Source organism: Puntigrus tetrazona, chromosome 11 (genome assembly GCF_018831695.1).
Source record: "Puntigrus tetrazona isolate hp1 chromosome 11, ASM1883169v1, whole genome shotgun sequence".
Lineage (NCBI taxonomy): Eukaryota > Metazoa > Chordata > Actinopteri > Cypriniformes > Cyprinidae > Puntigrus > Puntigrus tetrazona.
The window spans coordinates 716,721-741,527 of record NC_056709.1 but is presented as its reverse complement, the minus strand read 5'-3'; the positions used below and the strand labels follow the sequence as shown (position 1 = coordinate 741,527).

The window sequence follows — 24,807 nt, the reverse complement described above, 5'->3', positions numbered from 1 at the left end:
ATTCTTTTGGCGAGCCTTCCAGACATTTTTCTAATTGCACTGTCAAGAATATATAACATGTCAGCTGAGGCCTGTAAAGTCTGTGTTGCAGTTCATGGGTTGTTCACTGTGTATCATTCAGAGAGAGAAATGACATGATAGACGTGGTGCTTAGGTGTAATGTAATGATATATACTATTTTATAGCACAATTTTACTCATACTAGGGTTAACAAATAAATCAATCAACAGATTTGTTCGTTTTTAACTTTTATTTTTAAAAATGAGTAAGCACACAATTCATATGTCCTGTGAATACCAAAATCTGTGTAAACAGCACATATAACAATTCCACCATATATCTAGAACTTGATTGTTGAATGACATATCAAAAGTCCTCAGAGAAACAGTTTTTTTTTCATCAAGAAATAGTACACAAAACAACTAAAGAAATGTAAAAATATACATATATCTGAAAAGTTAACAGGCTATTAAAACAAACAAGTTTACTTGCACAAACTGATGATGTCACGATGGATCAGACCAGACCAAAGATTGCATGCATGTGCACAGAGCTCACAGCGCATCCTGAGTATACCACGAACAAAAAGTGCTCTTAACCGTGATAGTACATTACAGATCCAGTACTTATGGCTGTTGAACTGCATGGGTCATTAGAACACATTTGCACAACTTCCTAATGACTTAATGGATGTCAATACCTGGGTTACAGTCGCTTAAAACTGCTTCTTTGTCACTTGCACTTTCGATCTATTTATTACTTTACCGCTGACCAAACTTTATCTATGTTGTGCCGTGTAGCCTATGTTTGTGTATGTGCTAGATAATGGCACATCAGTACATCGTTAATGACTCTGACATGCCATTTTTGTAATCTGAATGTGAACGCAAACTACATTAATCGTTGAATTCAGCGAATCGAATGGATTAATTTTGCTATGAAGAGAAAAGTATAAACTGTTTAGAATGTGCACTTTTGTGTCCATCTCTTTATTGTTGTCTTCACATACAAACCCAAAAAAGCTTCATCTACAAGTCTTTCGCCATCATTCTGCCCTTTAACATCGCAACACAAAAATCACACTAAGACAGAATCGTTATGAACGTTAATGAGAGGTTCATGATGTGTGCGTCTGGAAGAAAAATCCAAGTGATAAACTGCGTTTGGTCTGTCACCTTCAATTAAACTCAGTTTAATTGGTGTGAAATGGCCAGGAATTCAAGCCGTGTAAGACGGCGTGGTGAATGGGCTTGCTACGTCATGCTCGCCCCGCGAGTCAATGCTAGCTGAAGGACAGCGAATCTGACAACACTGAGCCTCATCTACAAACATACAGCCAACGTTTGGAGTGGTCATAAACATCTTCTATCCATTAGAATAGTACTCTACGGTAATCTGCACGGAGCCAAAGTAAAAAGCACACTGGCTTACCTTGGCTTCATTCTACAAGAACAGACGTGACTAATGTGACGAAGAGTGAGGCAAGACGACAACATTTCATCTAGATTTAGATACACTCTGATACAAAACTCAGTTTTTAATCATGACGTTAAATTGTGATGTGTTACCTGCTTGTGCAAAAAAGCAACACTACAAATGTGATAATAGATCTCTCTTTAAAAATAAAGGCAAGCATATTTGTTTCTTCACTTTTCTGTCTGTTGTGCCGGTGATGTCCGTGTCTTGGGTTTAGAAATGCGTCTCCTTCTCTGTGATGGTGGAGATCTTGCCGTCCGCCCTGATTTTGGCATCAGCATCATTGATAGCGCAGGGACCCCTGGAGCCGAGGCGTCCCCTCATTCTCAGGTCAGCGCTGGGTGTGGTCAGCTTTTTGATCCTCTGCAATTACATTCGTACGATAAATGAGCGGTGCATTTGAGGAGCGTTGCAAAGCACACACAGCTACAAGAATGTTTTCATTTGTAAGTAGGGTTCAAGGTTCATACGCTCAAATTAGCCCCTACTGGTGATGCTCTGACACTCTTTTTCTCAAAAAAGCATGTCTAAGTGTTTGCCGTCACAGCTTGGGATAGTCAGCAGAGAAGGGTTTTTGAGGAAAGTCTGTGATTTCACAACGAAGATGCTGGGTTCATGCGCCAGCTGCCATTGAAAAGAGCTAAAATGCATCATTGCACTAAACTTCCGTTTTTTTTTCACTTGTCTTAAGACACTTTTCAATAAATTAAGAAAAAAAGACAGAAGATATATTCTTTGCAGTCTTATCGTCTTGCTCGTTTTAAAGATGTTTAGAATGTTGGTGGAAATCAATGCAAAATTAGTGATTGAGACAAAGACCTTCGCAGTGTAGTGCACTAACCTCATCACATGCATTCTGAAGCAGATGCAGACAATAAGACTTGGCACAATGGGGTCAGGTCACTGTGGCATCAGTTCTGCACTACACCACAGGATCTACACGCTCCCGCTGCGCCACAACAGCTTTCATCTTTGCCATGTCATGGCACTTCAAGAAATATGATGTTTTTCTCTCAAGCACACACTTTTGAGCTTCTATTAAAATCATTGGCGGCAGCATGAGAGGTTCGTTCGGGTGAATCAAGGACAGTGAAGGAGGTAGGAAATGATGACTCATGCCTTCAGTGATGTTTATCGAGTACAAAGACCAGTGCAGAAATCCGAATATATGCTAAAAGACGAGTGAAGCGAAGAATGCATGCTCAAAACCGACATTACAGCTTCACTGGAAGCTAATAATACAAATTTAAGTTGATAACACTTTATTTTGATAATCCATTCTGACAATAAGTAACTTTGCACCTACAAGTCAACTAACTCTCGTTAGAATATCAGCACACCGTCTGATTAATATCTGCTGACTCTTTATTGTGATGATCTCCAAATAGATGTTCTACTGACTTTAAGTAACCCTAACACTAACCCTTATTCCAAACCTAACCCTACCAGTCAACTAATACTCTATTAACACTAACGAGAGTGAGATATTCAGGTGCAATGTTACTTATAGTCAACAGAATGGGTTAAAGGCACCCTTGAAATAATGTGAAACCAGAAACTTTATGCAAAATGAAGAAAATGTGTTTATATTGTGGTCTAATTTTAATTGAATTTAATCAGGCCAGTCAGTTGAGAACCGGTTCTCATTTACAATGATGACCTAGCCATATTCTAGGTGGCTGATCAAATGTAATATTGTCATTTACAGTATAACATGATTTTTGTCCAGACAGTCTCAAATCATGATCATCACCTTGAAGAAAAAGATAAGCCACATACTGAAACATTGTCCAATTCATGTTTGTTTTTCGCTCAAATTATGCTTAAACTACAATTTGCAATGAAAAGAAAAATGACATAAACTGAAAGTGATGCTTTAGATTAGGGAACACTATTCACTTGCTTATTATCACGCTTTTAGTGACATATTGACTGCTTATTAATACTTAAAAAAACATACTGATGCCTTATTCTGCGTGGCCATATATCTCTTATCCCACTACCTAAACTTAACTTCAACAACAACTGCTTTACTTACTAGTAAGCTTACGGAGGGAAGGGAACATGTGTTCCCTAATCTAAAGAGTTTCCAAATTTCCACTAGTAGTCTTAGACTTTGACTACACTGCGCAGAACAGACTACCCGTATTATACAGCACACGCAGAGTCCAGGCTCAAAGAAAAAGGCTTACCTCACGGAAAGTTCCTTCCGTCTTCCAGATCTGAAACAAGATTCCCAGAGGGATGCAAACCATAGAGGCCATGGCCATCATCCAGCCAATGCCATAACCCCAGTCTGGATACGTGTACACATTATTGTACTTGAGCGGCTTGTACTTGATCAAGAAGAACAGAAAGATGCCCTGAAATCACAATCACACGGCCGATTATTACCATTTATCACTCACAGCTTGTAAACATCTTTACTTTTCAGTACATCCAGAGCGACTCACAGCACAGATGCCCGGTGTGAAGAACTTCCAGCACCACTTGATGAAGAAGATGGGCTTGTATCCAATCATGTCCTCGATGTTCAGATAAAACCTGTCACTACCTGAGGATAAACATTACACTTTTATGTATATAGTACAACAATGGGACGCTGGCATTCACTGTATTTCTGCTTCAAACATATTTAAACAATTAAATGCCGTTCAATTACATGCACTGCCTGACTCTTGCCAGCAGGTGGCATTATGGTTACAGAAATGTGATGCTATTGTGAACAGCCCCACCATACTGGCATGGCACAATGTGTTACAAGACCTCATGGGCTTATTATCACAGGCTATCTCTGCTTCGGGCAGTTATGCATAAAGATATTGCATTTAAATCATTGTGGACTTAATGTTTGTGCAACATGGCAGTTAAAGGGTAAAAATTAGAGTGAGAGTCCTAAGCTATAAATGCCTAGTAATAAAGATGTTTAGTGACGAACACCCAAAACAAAGTGATCTCTTACCATAGATCCAGCCAATGCAGATGGACTCAAAGATGGCCACAAATAACAGACACATGCCACTGGCTGCATACGAGTCAAAGAGCTGGAACACGTACATGCCACCCTACCAGAGCAGAGCAGAGGAGTACAGGACACACACACACAACACTACAGAGCAGGAGACACTCACACACGCTCAATGGGTTTTATGCATCTAGGAGAGCGTATGGAGAATAAGAAAGCTTTAAGAGCATCCTCATCTCCCTCTCATCCTTGTCTTCCTTCCACAGTCGGAGAAGTGCAGAGTGAAAGTGTTCACCTGACTGCACATTACTTCCTCCCGTCTCAGCCTGAACGCAGACCTATTTTTACTCTTGAGTTCAGCTATAAATGCATATCAGGAAACCACAGCAACCTGCCAGGTGCTGACAGCAATATGGCAGGAAAAATCCACTACAAATCATCAAAAACTGTTTACCGAGTTAACAATGAACTAAAATAACCCAAGCACGTCCGTAAGGACAAGCCAACATGATCTGTTTTTCATTGATGAAGAAGACGGCTAGATTTTCCATTATCATGCATTAATGTTTTTTTATGAGATTAATTATTGTGTCGAAACTTCCACCTGGGAAGAAGCGCTGTGCTAAACATCAGAGAAACACGACAAACACACATCAAGGGTGATAACAGGAACACGCTTGTGCACAACGACACGACTTTACCTCTGTCAGCATTATTAGACCCACGAAGAACGAAGCCACAGACATTCCCAGGATGAGAAGCTCTCGCCGGTATCCCACGCGGAAGGTTTTGGGATACATGTCCACGATTGCAGTCACGAGACTCTCCACACACACAAACTACAGAGACAGGAACGTGACAGATATCACCATTACCTTCAACTGAAACCATAGAGATTAGTTTGAATGTCCGCTGAGAAAAGCGGTATCTTTGTCGTACTATCCTTTGTTGATTTAATGGTGATTTCTGATCACAGCGCACACTGCATTTATTGCATGCATCCTACAAGGTGTTGTTGAAAGTAAAATAACTTGTTTAAAGCCCTGTTTCGGCCTCTTATTAAATACTACTATTTATATAAACAGTGAAAAAAGTTTTGAAATACAATATGAAATGCTGCAAATATGAAAGTGAAGTGTAACCCCAAAATGCATTGTGTGTGTGTGTGTGTTTGGAAATGTACACGTTTGACACAACAGGCTGGGTAGATAATATTCTTGAATTAATCATTCATCAGAAATCGTTTACAAAAAGTGCGCATTTGTCACCTGACTGTCAAGACCGAGGAAGATGAGCATCATGAAGAACAGACAGGCCCACAACGGAGACCACGGCATCATGGTCACAGCTTTAGGATACGCTATGAACGCTAAACCAGGACCTGAAACACAACGCACAGTACGACTAACACTGAGAAAGACTGAAGACAAAGTTAGTCCTATCGAGGGGTAAAAACGCTCCATGAGCTTCACATTCTGCCAGACCCATAACCACCGTAATTATTGACAGGGTCCGCCTAATAATTAGAAACTGCCAAAGACTGCACCCTGAATCTAGATGATGTTGTTTTGCTGTATTTAATTAGAAACACTTTTGATAATAGTTGGGTAAATGTTTACTGGGGTTGAAGCCATGTGACTTGGTCAATGTTTTATTGCCAGTATAAAAGGCTGATAATAGCCGGATAAAACAGTACAATAATGATAAAAGAATAATAAGAATCAGGTTATGTTTCCTTAAAGTACACAGCAAAAAAAGTCAAAATAAAGTGCTTTTTTACTAAATAATCTGCTATCATCTCTTTCTGAAGCAGTGGGGCGAGCCAAATAATCTTGTTTTCTGTTTGAAATAAAATGATTTTGCTTACCCCACTGACACATTATTCAGCTTTTTCTAAGTAATAATTGTGACTAGTTGTTTCTGAAAACAATATATTTTGCCTGGAAACAATATATATATATATGTATGTATGGTGGACCGTCAAAGAATAACTAACTTTTCCACGAATGTGTAAATGAATTCTCTTCATTTCATAGTTTTTCTCTTGGATGCTGTTTTCAGCAGTGTATGTTCATATTAGTTCATCTTGATTTAATATATGTCTGTAGGCACGTCGAGCAGACGTTTGGACAGGTTAATGCCGTAGACAGAGATGATGTGCGGAAACTTACCAGCATTCATTCTCGCTAACGTTACATGAGATACCTGTCTGTGATGCAGGGCTGTGTTATACTGCATTTCTCTGTAATATTCATGCTTTCTATAGCTGTGGCATCATTTTAATGGCATTAACGGTATTAAGAAGAGTTGGATCATTAGATCATGTAGGCAAATGCCTATATATGTATATATTGGTCCCCCGTAATGTTCAAGACATGGTTGAGTTCTGGGGTTTTCCAAAAGCATCCTTAAATGATTACGGTTGCCAGTTCCATTGAACTCTGTTTGGAACAACAGAACTTGCTTTTGGGAAACGCACTCCTGATTGGGAAATAAAACAGCATGGCTAATTCAGCAGAGTCAGGGACGGTCCTGGTGAAACAGTCCAACCACGCCATGTGGATTGGCTCTGGTTTTTCTGTACAGAGACACCTGTCCAAAAGCAGCAAGCCAAGAGCAGAGATCACTCTGCCAATATACTAGAGAATCCGCTCAGAACTACTGTACATCAAGTAATATTGGCTTGTTTTCCCATACTGTTTCTCTATACGGTATAGGAACAGGTTTGAGAACCAGCGCTCTAAGCAACTGTATTCCCAGACACCTTTATCTTAATTATTAAATCAGATGATTTCTAAAACCCTTCAAAGTGTATTTCAGTCACTTTTACAGTCATGCTTGCTCTACTACAGTAAATAAGTAATGCTGAATTGTTGAATAAGTCATACAATAAAGAGCTTTTCTGAGAAGTGTTTTAAATTGCATGAGTCCGGACAGACCACAATCTCAGACGTCTCACCATAGGCTACTGTACCTCAGATGAAAAACTCTCACACACACACACACACACACGACTTCTATAAACACAAGCTGAGGTCATTAGAATGACTATAAATTAGCAAATTTAATTGCAAAAAACTGTTCCAAAAGAAAGGTTCGAACGGGTTCACACTCACCTGACTCTGCCACTGCTTCTATCGGCACATTCTGTTCATATGCCATGAAGCCCAAGACAGAAAAGATGGCAAATCCTGCCACAAAACTCGTGCCACTGTTCAGACAGCACAGCATGATGCAGTCCCTGCAAAGACAACAGCACTTCACATCCACCCTAGAGACACGTGTGTTCACCCCACTTTTGACTTTCAGCACCGAATCACGGTCGACATGGAAAAACGTGTTCGTGTCAAAGTGATCTAAACTAATAATCAATGTAAAAGCCAAAAATAGAAAGTCGGTCTTGTGTTAGAATATGCACTATTAAGAAAACAGTAACAGAACAGAAAAAATGACAGGGCAGAGGATGGAGGAAGATATCCAAGAAGAAATAACCGTTTAAAGACGCTGGCCACCAGAAAAACAATGAAGGAGTCGGTGGCAGAGACGGTTGCCAGCTTTATGAGAAAGTGGCAAAGTGAAGCCGACATTAAATAAGCCATGCACCAGAGAACATGTGGGAAGGTTTCTATGGTCGGATGAAAGTCAGTGAAGTCTTTATAAGTGGACGAGTAGAAGAAGAAGAAGCGCTCCAGGGCTGCTCCTGCTAACACACACTTACTGTTAAAAGGGAGGATTAGCTGTAAAAATGTATTTTAATTTGACAGGCTATACCAAATGAAGACAGTGAAAGGTCCAGGAGGTGGAATAGGAACTGTAAACTGTTGACTGGACTCTCACCTGTAGCAGTTGTTGTTGTAGCTGTTGTAGCTGCCGAGAGCCGTAAGACAGCCCAGACATATAGCATACGAGAAGAAGATCTGGGTTCCTGCATCCACCCACACCTGAAAAAATCACTAATTAATAACCGCTGTCATTCATTATACGTACTGGTGCTGTTCTAGTTGTCATTAATTCCAAATGTGAGAAGATGTGGTCAAATATCAATTGACAGTTCATGAATCATTAATTCTGTCTTTCTGACACATACAACCCAACTTTTTGTATTTTACATTTTAACCCTTCCAGACAGATAAATTACACATCACATTAAAGCCAGTGGGATCCATTTTATACAAAGTCAATTTCATTTTAGAAAAACAACAGAAGAAATTAACATAAAAAAAATTGCTTGCATTTTCCATTTACTGGCAGTGGATCACTACATAATCAGAATGAAAAAGCAGAGGTCAGTTGATTAAATGTTTATTTTGAAAACAGAAAGGTCTGGGATTGGAAATCCCATGTTTTGCTGTCCAACGTCAGGTAATCCATCTTACATTTGTGGCGTTTTTTTTAAAGGCAACATACTATATCATAGGATCATACAATCATTATTCGGCTGTTGTCGAACATGTCAACATAAAGATGAAAGACAACACGTGGGATAATATAAATAATGGGAGATGGAAATGCATTTAACAAATAAATTCATCAATGTGCATCAAAACATCACATAACTTTGAGCGATGGGATGGCTAACCAGTTAATCTTGTTCAACAGCATCGGAAATGTCTTGGTCCTTCTGAAATGCCCATGTCAAAGTATTGGATGCAAATGGCGCCGTTCTAATTTTGCGCATAAGTTAAATTCACAACTTGAATGGAAACCCAGCTGCTAACTTTCCAGAACTACCACTTTCTCAGAAAAGTCACTTTCTCATCTGCAATGGGCTAAAATGTTGTCGCAGAGCTTAAACACTTTGAATAGAGTCATTCTGCCCCATAGAGGCTATGTGTAAAAATGTGGCCATAGGGGATCCATGTGAGTTGGTGGAAAAGAAGCCAGCACCTCTTTAAAATGCTCTCACATAACCATTGAGCCACTAATCTCCTTTACTGGGAAAACAATTGACAACTCACAGTATTTGCTTCCTCCAGCGGGTAACCAGGGTAACCCTTCTGACCTCACAAACACAGAGCAACTTCCCTCCAAGAACATCCATTCTATGGGGATGGTCATTTACGTCCTTTCTGTTTAACATTCGGCCGGTGCGAATGCCCCGGTTTAGCTTTACTCGGACACGGCGCTACATTCTTTAAAAGCTGCTTATTGATGTTGTGGCTAATTTGGAGGTTTGTTTTGTCTTGTTTTAGCCAGGAAGCGCATCTTAAAGAAACATTTTGATTGCAAACTCATCTCTGGTTGTCAGACGAAACGTGTATTTATAATTTCAGCTCAGTGTGTTTCTAACACTACACTGCTGGCGAGGGTAAAACTCAATGCAAAAATGCAGTTCAGAAAATGCAGCTAACCATTTAATCCTAGTTATGAGTTAATGGTTTTAATTTTTTTTGTTTGTTTGTGTTTTTTTATGCCAAACGCTGTGTGTCCAACACTACGGCATTTTGGCGCAAATTCATCTCTCACTCAGAATCAAGCCAAATCGCTCAGATGCCAAAATGGACGTGCTGAGTGCAATCTTACATACTGCTGGGCAAAGTTCATGGCAATATTAGCTCTTTAGTGTCAGATTTCTCTGTTGTTTTAAACATTTTTGGTACTGTGCTTGATTGGAACGATGTCAAAATATAAAATGTGGGATTTGAAGCTCACGTTTCTTTGCAGTTGTCTTCCTAAAACTTGCCCTACGTTACAGAATGTTAGAAAACAATCTTGTTATATAGCTAACGGCAAAAAAAAAAAAAGCTATATGTTTCTGACGACTACATTTAAGTTCTCCGCATTACCAAAGAAAGCACCAAACACTAAAAGCTGATTTTGTCCAATCCGGACATTCTTCTATAGTTTTCTGTTCTCAAAACATGCGGGTTTTAAACAGAGATGGAAACTCTCTGGCACAGAAAACTGAATTGCGTGGTCAGATTTTAAAGGAAGATGGCGAATAAAACAACAGAGCATAGAGAATGCGAACAGACCTCTTATTGTGTGGCATGAAAGCTAATTAAACATTGGTGTCGGAGGCGGCCCCATCTCCAAACAACACCCTTTATCACCCTTTCACTTTCTCGCGTTTCCTTTATGTCGCTCGCTCTCACAGGCTATCGATGCTACTTCACATACATTCCTGGGATGATGGACCCGTGGAGCATGACACACTGATCTCCACGTCTGAGGTTTAGTCCTGTGTGGACAGCCTGTAATCCCACCAAATCACCCCAGAGCTTCCTGGACGACTTGGCACCGCTTCCTCGCAGCACATCGATTCATTTAGATTTGTAAAACAAACTCGTATCATTGTAAATCTCTTTTAAATGGACACTCGTTTAGTTTTGAGTAATTATTTATTTTTGCATTTTACTTTAGAAGGTTTTAGTTGTAGATGTTGTGACTATCTTTGACTTCTTTCTACGTAAAACTTGTTCTATATATAAGTAAGAAAAAAGGCTAACAATCAGCTTGGACAACTATATTCACCTTCAGCAGAAAAACAACCCCTTCAGCTCAAATACAAGACATTTCTACCGTCGTTCAACAATCAAAAAAAGTCTAAAGAAAGCTGTCTGAAAGGATTTACATAATCCGGTTAGTCAAGTCTGGATCTCGAAAAAGCAGCAGTCTTCAGATTTCACTCAGGAGATCTAATCTTAATTTGATTATTTATTTATGTATTATGAATAACAGATCTCCAAATCGAATTTGAGCTCATGCCAGTTTTAATGCATGTGCATGTTAATATTTTATTTTATATTTTAGCTCTAATGCATAAAAATGAAAAGCAGTTTAAGAAATGAAGTTTGGTTATACACGTCTGTCAACTTAAAAACCAGGGTAAATGATTAGTGTTGTCTCGGACAGTGATTAATGCTTATGATTAATTAGCTTGCAAATGCAAGAGTTTAAAGAAAGATCACAGTTTCATTGCATAATATGAATCATATGAATCTTTCTTGTCATTTTTAATGATTCTTCTGAGTGCGTGTCCCATTTATGTTTGGTGAATAGAATTACAGTGCAAAGTTCAGTTTTAAAAAGAAATGATTTTCGTTGGCTGTCAATGTTTTTAAAACTGAAAACAAAAAGTACTTTAAAAGTATAACTATATTGTTCATGTGTGTAATTACTGATGTTTACTCTGAGATTCTCTTCAAGATATGGCCATTTCTAAAATGTTATGGTCAAAGTTTTATTACAGTATTAATGGGCTTTAAGTCTTAAGTCACATTTTGTGTTCTTCTTCAGAATAACGAGAGAAAGTAATTTAAGTGAAAAATAGTAAAACAATTTTAAAGATTCATGATTGTGTTGCTTCTATCTCCAGTCATACCAAATCTATCCATCGCTGGTTTCACTGTTACACATTACGATGATTTTTTTTGCATACATAATGTAAAGGAAATATGATGTTCCAAAACCTACTACATTTGTTAATAACTGAGCACAAAGTCTGCATTTTGGAGGCATGGGCATTCACTTAATTGGTCTGGTTTTAGCAGTGCATGCCTTAATTGTTGAAAAAAACTGTGTACTTACAATACTAACTAAATGTGTACGTATTTATAAGTACAAATGTGTAACTAAGTACTTGTGAAATGGTGAGAGTTGGTACACCACTGTAATAACAGTGTACTTACATGGTAACTCCTAAGGAACTGTCCGTTTAATATAAAGTGTAACAATCTGGACACCAACCATAATTTATATGTAAAGCTTAAACTTACTGGCTTACCTACTTTACCAAAAAGCCCAGTTACACTTTTGTGCTTTCATTACCAAAAAGTGTTGTAACAATGTTACGTATGTGTAGTTACACAAACATTAGAGCTGAAGATACTAAGTGTATATGACGCGGCTGATTTAGCTATAAATGAAGAAGTGTGTGACGTACACTGGACAGCACTGTTCATACCTGAGGGTCTGACAGACGAGAGATGTCAGGATACAGGTAGAACTTAATTCCATTAGCAGCTCCTGGAAGCGTGATTCCTCGAAGAAGAAGGATCAACAGCATGAAGTAAGGAAAGGTTGCAGTGACGTACACCACCTGCAGAGGGAAAAACAAGACTTAGTTTCCATGGCTAAAGCAGTGACATATTCACATTCTACTGTGCAAAAACATTTAGATCTCATCTGGATCTATGGTCAATCTATGCTATCAGTATTAATACGTTAAAAAATGTAGGCCTATTTACAGTGTGTCCATTTTGTGTAGAATCCGGTCCCCATTAGAAAACGTTTAGACACCCCTAATGTAAAAGATGATTACTCTGTAAGCGATGTAAAAATTATTCTGATACAACCTTCTCCATCACTTTGGAGAGGATCCGAAGAAGACTTATTCAATTATTCATATTCAAGAATTATTCATATCCTCTGAATTCCCCCGATGTGAAAATAGACTTTACCAATGCTTTTTTCCAACTTTCAGGAAATTGCCCATTAAGGTGGATAAGATGCTTTACTAAAACACTTTAATTTTTTGTTTTTAAAAAAGGCAGTGTCAAGATTATATATATATATCTTTGGATAATGTAGTATTTAATCCATTAATAATTCTCATAATTACAGATTGTTCCACTTTCAAATATTTTAACATTATCATCTATATTCTCAAATTGATGAGCATCTTCATCTATGAGTAAATACTGTCTATCAGCTTGTCTTTCAGGATCTTTTCTTGATTGAATAAAAAAAAACATTGAAAATATTTACAACTCTTTTTTTGAAATTTTTCTCTAACTTAATGAAGTCTTTAAGGCATAATCTCTTTGTTTCATTAATTGATGTATAGTATCATTTATCTAGGGAAGCTGCATTTTTCTATATGGTTTCTTTTGGGATTTAATACATTTATTTACAATTTGATATTAAGACTGATATTATTATTGATGAGTTCTTCACAACATTTATTTGATAAGATTTCTCCAGCGTGTTTCCATGCAACTGATTACAGATAAAATGGTTTGTGTGTGACGTCTTCCTTAAAAAAAACGAACTGTTGCAAAATAAAATTACCCTTTGAGCTGCTTCCATACATAATTTCACCTATTGCTCAAATTATATGCTAGTAGACCAGACTATTTACATTTACATATTTTTTTTTTCTCATTCATTTTTATTAGACTGTAATGGAAATAGGAATGGCTATTTGAGTTATTGTATTTCTCCTAACCGACAACCAACGGTCGTTATTAACCAACAATATTGTGTTAACTTACAATTAAATTCAATTTGGCTGTGACCCATTAAAAATACCTACATATGTTTCCAGGTAATGATTTTCTAAAAGTTAATTTATTAAACGAGTATTGTAAGCTGTTTCCACTTTTATAAGGAGGAAAAAATCAAGTGATTCATCCGTTAAACATTATTAACACAACAGAATGAAATTTGCAATAATAAATTTGAACTTTTAGCATATTAAAGCAACATCATATTAAGATGTTTATGTTGGAGAGGTAACTCGTCTTTTGTTGAGTATGGTACAGCAGCTTACTGTATGTGGGACAAATGACTAAATTATATACTTGTTAAAGATCCTGTTAAAGTGACAGAAAATACTTCCATTTCTTTATATTAATATTACATTCGAGCGCTCAAACATGTGCTCATACAGTGGCTTGCATCTACACAGAGTAAACACAGATCTGAATTTGGAAGATAATTGTCACATATAACCAGCTCTAGGCACTACAGATGAAATATGACTTTCTGTAAAGCTGCTTTGCAACCATGTGCACTGTGCTGGAATGAAGTTAACAGGATGAACTGTCTGCAGCCTGAAGACCAAACACATGATTTCTTTTTTAGCCTCTATTGTGATGGGTTATGATGTGCAAATCAGCTGTCTAGCTGTGCACCCAGTATACCGTTCAGAGAAAGGGCTGGAGCAAATGAATGAGTGAGCGAATGAAGCAGCACACTTAACGTGAAGGGGTTACAGAGTTCTCTGAGGGTCTGCCAGAGGGGGCAGGTACTCTCTCAAACCCTTAATTGGGTGCTGATTGAAAGAGTTACTCTCAGGGGGAGGAAGAGATGCAGGTCCAAGCCAGAGGTTTTTGATGGAGAAAATACTCAAGAGTGCAACACAGCACATCAAAAAGACAAAAATAGAATAGCCAGGCCACCGTCATGTTGTGACTTGTCAACATGATGTTCACAGTCTTAAATTATTACCAAGACTCAACCAAACCAGTGTAAGAGCTTTGTCTCCCAAGACACACAGAGGCTCGAATCCTCGGCGCAATCACGCCGACAGCGTTAGAACATCACGGCATGATTCTTCTCCGCTATACATTCCAGTTCCAGGTCCTAAGATGCTTTTGCAAAAGCCATTCAGGGTCCACAGAAATGAGTTCAACATTTTGAAGCTCTTTCAGTCCCGTGAACAAAACCACCCTTGGGGGCGGCACTAGGTTCTTGTTCCTCTGGCACCCGGTCAAGACCATGCGAGGACAAGACAGGGTTCGGACACAAAAGCTTCTACCCTGTTTCCCTCTAGAAGGAGCCCAACTGGGTTGTGTTGGCAGTGTGGGAAAATGTGTGGCACAGAAACGTACAATTGCCGACAGGTTCAATCTGACCTGGGTAATTTACTGTACTAAATGACAACAAACACTTCTTTGCATCGAAGTGAACAAAATGAAGAGATGGGAACTTTTTAAAACTTTTTTAAAATTTGTGGCAAAATGCTTTGAACCGTAATGCGCATCTTTGGTAATGTAGCTTAACCACGTAATCCGCCGAAGTGAAACAAACCAAGCCACCATGCTAAGATCTGTACGAGAGAGCGCTTCGACAAAGGAGATCCTTTAATCCGAACGCACCTCACAGTGTGAGCGAGGCAAAGCTCGTCCAGCTCGCTAATTCACGGCCTTTTCAATTTGTCTCGTAAAATGATTACATATCCATATCCAAAAAACCATGGCCACTGCAATAAGCGAATCCCCCACTAGGCTTTCAAAAGCATGCGTGTGGTTTTTCTCAATGAATGGGGCAATGTTTAAACTCGCCGTGAGACTTTGACACACGCTGACTTTCTCCCAACTCTCCCTGGTCAAACATTTAAGCTCCACATTCACAGGTCAGCCCCATGCCATAAATCTACCGCTGGCTTATGGGAGCCACAAAAGACCTGCGGTGAACAGCTTAGCAAATGTCCTGAATGCTGCAATCTGTATAGCGGTCAAAGGAAAGGAAGAAAGCAGTTTGCTATCCGCCAGACATAATTCCTCACAGAAGGGAAGAGACGAGCGGAGGAACTCTGCATGCTCCTCATGAACGCTCCACTTTCCCCTTGTGAATACAGAAATCAATCTTGGACAGGCTGCTAAAGCCTCGCCATGAAGGAGCATTCTTTCCCCTTGCTTCACGGCCAAACAAAAGCCACTTCAGGAGATATAGGCCTAGCTGCCGAGCTTTTCTCCTGGACCTGTACAATGTGAACCCATTTATTTTTCCCCACACATCCCTCTTCCTTTCTTTGCACTTTCTTTCTGGCTCATTGAGTCCGTTAGACTTTCTTAAAGGCTGCTGGAAGAATAGAATCCAGAGGAAGGCTAGTGACTGAGCTGCAGAGATTGGCAGAGGGACACAGGCCCTCATAATGCAATGGATTGTGGGTACAAGGCGAAGGTAGAGGAAGGCCAGAGCAGCATTTTGCGGTCCAGACACAGGAATAATGAAAAGTGTTTGTTTTCCAAAGGCACTTTTTCACAGTAGGTTGGTTTGAGTTTACCAATAAACCGTTTGGTTGTTGTGAGGATGCACCTACATTTCCGTTCGCTTTCTGGAAAGCTGCCGACTTCTGTTCAATGGCCTTTCTGATGCCTGTCTGTCGATCGTTTTGACAGCTGACATTCACTCAACCTATGTCTAAAGTGTCAGAGTGCCATTGTCCCCTCAAAGACTCAAGACTTTGTGCAGACGGCGTTTGCATCTGAGCCCTTTCAAATGCACGTTGGATGCACATCATAGCCGCATACTGTATGAGCCTTCCGCATGTCAAGAGTTGCTCTGATGACATCATTTGCAAGGACGCAACACACTTCTCCCTCACTCAATTGATTCTGTGCTGAACATTAGGGCGCTAAGTTCCCCCATTCATGCAAGTCTCTCATTGAGACATCTCCAACTCTGCTTCTCAACATCTACACACATTCACCACCGTTTCTGGTCACTGGACCTTTTGTTTTTACCTTTCCAGTTGATTTGGGACCTTTCCAAATGCAGAAATAACATATGACCCAGGCTATAGCAAGACAGATAGCAAGTTCCCAGCGAAGGCTGCCAACTTCTTCAATTCCAGAGGATATGCTGAGAACACGGCGTCTATAAGAGAAAACATTTTGAAATGAACAACCTTCCCAGCAGACGTGTAACACACGGACACAAGTGGGCAATTATGCTCTGCAAGGGTGGCTCTAAATGTGACTGCATTACGCGAAGCCCATGACACTTTCTGATGCACGCTGTGTACAATGGCCCTGAAACAAAGATGCGGTTACAATGATTTCCATTAAACTTCAGAGCGCTTCTGACTACCAGGAGAGTCAACTCCACATGGCAAGCCATTCATCCTAACTTTAAGGTGGTCTGAAGTTTTGTTTAACGTCAACTGGTAGCGACGTAATAACTTGTGAGATTGTAAGGGAAAGGCACAATTCTTTTTCTCGCGAGGCCATTTATCATCTTTGACATGTTCTTGGGTGACATCCACTGCCTAAGACATGCCCCCTTTGAACAAACCTTCACCATTCAACTTCCGATCTGACAGCTTCTTTGCCTCCCAGTACTAGAGGCCTGCATGCTCAGTGTGTGAAGCCGAGGCCAGCAACATGCGAAAACTGTCTGACCGCTAGGACTTGACTTTCTTCCTCTGTATTTGGCCTTGAATATGAAACTGTGTGGAAAAAACAAGCCAACTGTGGCCAAATTTGTGTCCATACCATTCCTAGCTGTGCAAGTGCCCGTTTGAAGCTTGTTGACAACATCAATGCAAAAAGAATGACAAATTATCAGTGAAAAAGGTTATGGATTTCCATGGATAATAAGCAGTGGCTGATTGCTTTGCACATGAACTATGCCAAAATTTGCATGGAAAGCTAGTGTGTTACTGTGCATATTAATTTTTTGTTGCTGTGGCTTGCTGGTGTCCCAGAGTTTCTGGGTGAATTCATAGACTGGTCTCTTTAGGACTTTGGCCCAAACAGCTGCCAAATACTGATATTCCTAGAAATATGCGCAATATGTAATGCTAATAAACATTCAGAATCATACTCACTCCCAAAACTCCATGACTGGTGATGTGGCGTATGGGTTGGTGAGGTTGGCAATGCTTTCATTGTTAAAATCCACACAGTTTTCTGGAAAGTTAAAACAGTTTGGTTAAACCATATTTCGTGCATGCATTAAATTGTTTTAGTTATTGGAAATGCTTTCTTTAACCCTCAATTGAACCAACCCGTGTTCCAGTAGTGACCACATGATGCCCAGGGCAGCTCTGTTGTAAAGCAATTGAACAGGTAGAAAATGGCCCAAGCTAATATAACCACATAATAAACATTCAGGTGGGCTTCAATGACTTGGGTCGCATAGCCGATGCCTATAAGAGAACATATAACCAAGAGTTAAAGATACAAAACCATGCATCCCTTTTATTCTCGTTCAAGGCTGATGTAAGTTCAGTTCAATGAGCACGAATTTTATGGTTTTAAAAAGAACCAGAGTGACCTAAGCCTTACCTTCAAAGAGCGGGCAGACTTTTCGCCAACATGTGATGCCTCCTTCACTAGTGAACTGACCTAGCGCTGTTTCCAAGAAGAAGACAGGGATTCCACAGCAGACGAAGAAGATGACATAAGGCACAAAGAAAGCACCTAAAACAGACACATAAAGTTACACCTCTCAGCAAATTTTACTGATTTCATGCATAGTTGATTAACGACCAACCAAAAGAAAGTAGATGTATAACCAGTACTCATAAAACCTGTTATTTATTTATTTATTTATTTAACTATACCATATTTAAGAAAGTTGTTATTATTGTTTATTTATCATGTATTATTTTATTTTTATGATTATTGCTTGCACTGTTGGAAGTCACCTTTTCTAACTTTAACATATCATCACATGGCCGTAACTAATATTCTCATGAACCAAGATGTAATATTTATGCTTTATTTATTCACTTGTGAAGTTGAAGTTGACCCAAAGTGTTGTCTAGCAAAACCTAGAAGCAAATCTAAAAGCATGGGTGGATATCTGGTGCCTGTCCACATCTGTCAGGAAGGGGGGCAAACGACTCTATCAGCCTTTGACAGGAGTAGGTGAAGTGTGTCAGGGAATGAGAATGAAGGAATAATCTCTCACCTCCGCCGTTCTTGTAACACAGATATGGGAACCTCCAAACGTTGCCAAGGCCGATAATCTCTCCAGCCACTGACAACACAAACTCAACCTTATTATTCCACTGTCCCCTCTCATTCACCACCTTCTTGTCGTTGCTGCGCACTGCGCTCGGGCTCGCCGCTTCGGGGTCCATCGAATCGTCCGCTTTTCCATTTATGATGGGAATCGTCTTTTCGGCTGTCATGACGTCCTACAGCCTGAAACACACGGATTACACCTGTAGCTGAAGCACGTGTCGGCACTGGAAGCGGAACCGTCTTATTGCAAATTTGGTGGCTTGCGTTAGACGCGTTATGGGGACCGCGCGCGCGTCGGAACACGACTAGACGGAGCGCCACACGGAACAGCGCACAGCGCACGAGACGCGATGCCACGCGTCGTTTAAGGCAGCGTTTTCTTCCGTCATTGAGACTTGGTTCAAGGCGCCGTGTCAAATTCAAATAATTCAAAGTTTAAAAGACGCTCGTCTGGAAAGCCGCGCGTCCTGATCCAATCAGCTGCGCCTAAACTGATTTTAAATGCAATCGTAATTAAAGCGTTCCGGTGGGTCTCGTCACGTCTCGATTACAATACAAGCGTCTCGTTACGTTCTGTGCGTTTTGGCTATCGAACGCGGAGTGTTAACTTGAATGAGCTATGCAGCAGTTCAAAGTAATACAAGCGACTTACATCGTTTCATCCCTCACTAGTGAGCATGCACTCCTGTCCTCACTTACCGGTAAAGGTGGAGCAGTGAACCTCCTCAGATCACCCAGTAACCACCTGCTTTAGGGGATGCTTCAGTCTGAGAGAAAAAAAAAGACAAAAAGTGCAAATCCCTGATGAATGTCACAGTGTTGTGACTGTAGCAGTGAGCAGCTCACTACTGCTGTGATCTGAGCTCAGATCTGATCTCCACCGCCTCTCACTGGACAAGAGCCATGTGTCCAGCAGCAGCTCCTCTAGAGCTCACACCTCCTCAAAACACTGCATGCTTTACACTAACTGCGTGTTTGTAAACAAGTAACTTTTGTTCATTTATTGGGATTTATGGTGGTTAGTGGATTGTAATATTTCAAAAGGGAGCTGTAGTGCTATTGGATGCTATTGAAGTCAAAATATATATTGTTTGTATCATCGTTCCGTTTCATTATAGTTCATGGTAATCTTTATATTTGCTTCAGTTCCACCTCTACAGCATTATCCCCGGCTTAACTTGACATCTACATGAAGGCTTGGATTCAAGTGACTTGTAGATTATCAGCACTAATGTAATCAGCCATGAAAGAACCGGTGAGGGGTCTTTGGCATGTTAGATGTACCTCTGTGGTTTTGAATATTAGCGCTCCGTGTTAGTGTTTTCATACAAACAGTTTTCTGTTGGAGTTGGAATTGCATGCAAACAATGAACTTTGACCTAAATTGGTCAAACTGGTTTCTCATTCACCATTAATGTCGTGATGTAGTGTGGTATAGTTCTCATGAGCGGCTTTCTCCGTGCAGCTTAATGAGTCTAATGGAATTTTTCATTTCTTTCTTTCTTTTTTCGCGCTCACTTGCTTGGTCTCTCGACAGGAAGAATTGCTTGGATGGCGGGAGCTCTTAGCTCCCCTAGTGTTCTGAGCAGCACGGAAAAGAGTGACCTGCTCACTATACACCCCTCAATTAAGGGTCAGTTGTCATTTTAACTTGAATGAAGCAGGACGCTGCATAGAGAGAGGCCACCAAAGATGCTGGCAGAGACTCCCTTGAGACACAATTAGCTGATATGTGCTTTTTTCATAATAATACACAATATATATATATATATACCTGTGCACAGCATTTCATGTTAACAAATATGTGCAAATGATAAAAGAGAAAAAGCAGAATTAGAACAAGTTATTTTTACTGTAATTTCTAGGGTAACTATTTAATATTTCCATAATACTGGCTGTACATTTCAGAACAGACTGAATTCATTGGTTATTCATTTTTAAATTGAATAGTCAATTTAGTATTTTGCATTATTGACGCCTAAAAATACATAACTATATCAGAAGTGTTGTCCTATAAGAGTTTGTGCTATAATAACTATTTAATTTAATGTTTTTGAATGAAGGATCTTTCGATTATTAGTGTATTGTATTTTAATTACATGTGTGAAATTAAAGGGATAGTCCCCCTTAAAATGAAAATGCTGTCATCATTCAATCCGGAAGAAAGAAACTCTTTTTCAGAACAACTTAATGTTAAGTAACTGTCCCTTTAGCACTTCTGTTGCAAATGTGTAGCTTGTTTTTATTTTATTGTATTATTTTAGATTATTTTCATTCACATTCCCCTCTTCACATTTGCATTACAATAATGACAGCATTTTAAGCTATTAAAGGGATTAAAATGACTCCATATTTTACTCACCCCAAAGCCATCCTAGGTGTATATGACTTTCTTTTTTCACACAAAAACAGAGTTTTTTTTAAATGTTTTTTTTTTTTTTAAACTGGTGGATAGTGACCATTATTCTGAAGCTCTGTGAATCAGATATATCTGCAGGTACTGCGATGTAAAATGAACCTACACACCTTCAGGGGGTTATCAGAAGTCCTCTGAAGCAGATCCATGGGTTTTTGTAACAAAAATATTTATAGTTTTAAAATGATAATGAAAATAACTGACTGACTGAGCACCGAGTTCCTGCTTCCTGCATCATATGAATTCTCCTGGAGTCGGTTATTTACGTTATAATTAATTTCTTATAACGTGATAACCCCCCAAAGGTGGATAGTTTACTGATTTATGGAGCTTCAAAATAATGGCCGCTATCCACCAGCATTACCAAGCTCAGAAGAGCCAGGATACATTTTTTTTAACCTGAAAAAAGAAAGTCATATACACCTAGGATGGCTATGAGGTGAGCAAAATATGGGGTCATTTTAATTTGTGGGTGAACTATTCCTTTAATTTGACAATTATATATGGCCTATAAAAATGACCTTAAATTAAAGGTTTAAAAGCTTTAAAACCTTCTTTAAGGGGGTCAGGACCCCCCAAACCCCTCCGTCATTTGCACCCTGAATATAATATTTTTTGCAACACTAGCAGGCACAATACTGTATAAAAAAAACTGAATTAACTTGACACGCTGTCTTATCCTATTGCCAGTGATAGGTTATATACATGGTCCAGTAATAATTCACAGAGAAGCTGCTCAAATGAAATGGCTATATCTGAAGTGTCACATCTTGTCGTCCTCCAGGAGGCGCTGTGTACTTGTACCTCCTATGACCTGCAGAGCCTTTCATTCAGACCCTGGCCGTCTGCTCCAGGAAACAGCACCATGATGTGAAGGAACTGACTTTTGTGGTTCTGGAGAAGCAGATTTTTTGATAATAAATATAGTACACATTGAAGGCTCACAAGGAATATGTCATGGAATTTTTGCAGGGATCTGTGGACAATCGATACACTTTAATTTGATATTTATTTATTAATTTGAGTCCATACAAACTAGTAACTACATGTCAATTAATTCTCATGCATTCACAAATAAATAGTAGACTGTTAGAGTAGGTTTATGTATTTTTAGTATGTAGTGGACTCATCAAAATAATAAAAGAATGTTGACTATCAAAATAATTGTTCTTCTTTAGTTGTGTACGCAAAAAACAGCTATAATCAAGATACTATGAGAAATCACTTGAAGGTAAGGTCTGTGTGACTGATTGATATGTTGTTTCTTTCACATAGTATCCTGACAGATTCAGGTTTGGGGTTATGTGCCTTGGATAATAATCAGTTGTGACTGACCCTGTGATCTCTTCTAAAAGAGTCTGGGCCCCTGCCTGACCACTGCTGGGCTACTTTGGAATAAAGAGTCAGAGAAATGGACATCCTCGACCATAAAGTTCTGTCCCCCAATCAGATGTAATTAGGGACAATTACAATTTGGACTTATCCTCCTTTCATTGTGTAGCCCGGGCTGTGAAAAGGATGGACGGAAAACACACATATATCACAGCGACATGATGCATAAAAGGTGGCCCCTTGCTAAGCATTTAAAATAGCCCCTTTGAAGGCTTTGGAAAGACGCAAAGTTGAAAACAAGGTTGAGCAATACAAACAGCTCGAGTCTCTATGGCAATGTTGGTTCCAGGGAGGAGAATAACTGGCCCTTGTGTTCTCTCATTCTCTCAGGCTGTTCAGGGGTGGTGGGGTGAGCAGAAAAGGAAGCTCTAGGAAGTAAAACTTCAGGGAAATCTGTGTGTGTGTGTGTGAGCCGTTTTTTGTAATGACATGGATATGACAGAGGTATTACAATTTGAACGTGGTTTATGAGGACATTGCCAATCTCCTCATAATTCAAAAGGCTTAAAAAACATACTAAATGGTGTTTTTTCAAAATCTAAAAATGGTGTAGGTTTAGGTGTAGAGTTGGTGCAGGGCAATAGGACATACAGTCTGTACAGTATGAAAAACATCACGCCTATGGAGAGACCGTGTGTGTGTGTGTGTGTGTGTGTGTAGCTGAGAAACTTAGACATAACAATGTCTTCCCACAACAACTGGACCAAAATATCATGCTGAAGATAGGCCTACGTTCTCAACTCATTTCGAAGGAGTCCATTACTTACGTTCCATGTATGCTCTTGGCTCTGGTATGTGTACAATTGCAAAACTCAAAGTTTCAAACATAATTCTGTCAAATAATAATAACAATGCAGAAGAGTATTTTTTAATTCTAGAATAAGTGAATAAGTAATATATTCTGCGCAACACATATCCTGTAAGAGCAGACAAGGTTTAAATAATCACACACTATAAATTGTCTTCACATAAGGGTTACCAGAAATATCCCTGTTACTAACTGCAATTAGAGAATTGTTCATAGTGACCTTTTTATGAAATGTTCACTGGATGAAACTCAAAATATTCCCATACATTCTTATCTCTCATCCGAGTGTTGTCCATATAGTGCAGTATTTACTGCATATTTACAGACATGTTGTGTCTACCTATATGTGGTTTTGGACTCAAATTTTTTAACGTAGAGCACTTACTATATGCAGTTAGTTTAGAAAACATTTAGTCCTGCAAATATGTCATTTTATAACACTGACGGTTATTGTCCATACTGTACATAGTAGTGCTGTCCTGAGGTTCTGTATGTGTCAGTGATGGCAGATTGAGTTCAGCAGGCGGTCTGGGCATCAGCTGTCGTGTTTCTCTTCCCTCAGGAGACTGACGTTCCCCTGCAGATATTATCACTTAATTACCTCACCAGAGGCTTTAATCATAATTTTTTTCGGATGGCAGTAGATATGTGGTCAATAACATATACATATAACATGTGCATTCTAAACAGCTACTTTTTTACTTTAAAAGAGCTTCTTCGCCAGCGTGAGACATCCCTTCAACATTCTGATTTTCATAAATAGCAGCACATTATCAGGTAGGCTGTCACTGGTGTGGTACACATTTTTTTAGTATGTCAAGTGTACATATGTATCATTTTGTTAGGTTTTTGCCCCAATCTCAGCTTTTGAACCTGTTTTTTTCCTTCTCAGATCAGGCAGGGTGACAGTGGGTTTATTGAAGGAATCAGTGCAATAAAACAGTACAGCGTAAAAAAAAACACAATACATATCACAATCTCTAGAATGAGTGCCCATGAGCTGCTCTAGAGGGCACTCAATCCCACACTTTTGCCACTCATTCTGGACATTTCCATTTCTTTCTTTTTTTTGCTGGCTGCCTGACCATTGCCTGTTGGTGGATTACTCTGTTGTCTCGATTTGAACATTGGGAGAAGCTGAGGAATTCGAAGCCCCAAATAATTTTTTGGGAGGGAGTACCACAAACCAAATTCCAGTGGTGGCTTCTGTTCCCAAATTTATTCAAGAGGTGATGGCAGCCATTGCAGATGGGTGGAGTTATTAAGTTGTTAAGCTTTGATGCTTATGAGAAACGTGTAAAATGACAAGATTGAACAATTTGTTATT

General features: G+C 39.3%; 1 protein-coding gene and 1 long non-coding RNA gene across 2 annotated transcripts; one reads left to right on the top strand and one right to left on the bottom strand.

Moving 5' to 3' along the window:
- Positions 1-235: 235 nt before the first annotated feature.
- On the bottom strand, positions 236-19,718 carry slc6a11b (solute carrier family 6 member 11b). The gene is made up of 15 exons (XM_043251792.1): positions 19,564-19,718; positions 18,809-19,044; positions 18,181-18,315; positions 17,901-18,041; positions 17,721-17,802; positions 16,636-16,768; positions 12,348-12,482; positions 8,279-8,382; positions 7,558-7,682; positions 5,710-5,822; positions 5,143-5,280; positions 4,439-4,541; positions 3,930-4,030; positions 3,669-3,839; positions 236-1,839 (listed from the first exon to the last, which is right to left on the bottom strand). The coding sequence occupies exons 2-15, from the start codon at positions 19,029-19,031 to the stop codon at positions 1,690-1,692; spliced, it is 1,854 nt and encodes a 617-aa protein (XP_043107727.1). The 5' UTR covers positions 19,032-19,044; positions 19,564-19,718; the 3' UTR covers positions 236-1,689.
- A 178-nt stretch (positions 19,719-19,896) lies between these two features.
- LOC122353904 lies at positions 19,897-22,253 on the top strand. Its single transcript, XR_006252069.1, has 3 exons — positions 19,897-20,119; positions 20,402-20,497; positions 22,065-22,253. It is a non-coding gene; the product is annotated as an uncharacterized LOC122353904 (long non-coding RNA).
- The last annotated feature ends 2,554 nt before the right edge of the window (positions 22,254-24,807 follow it).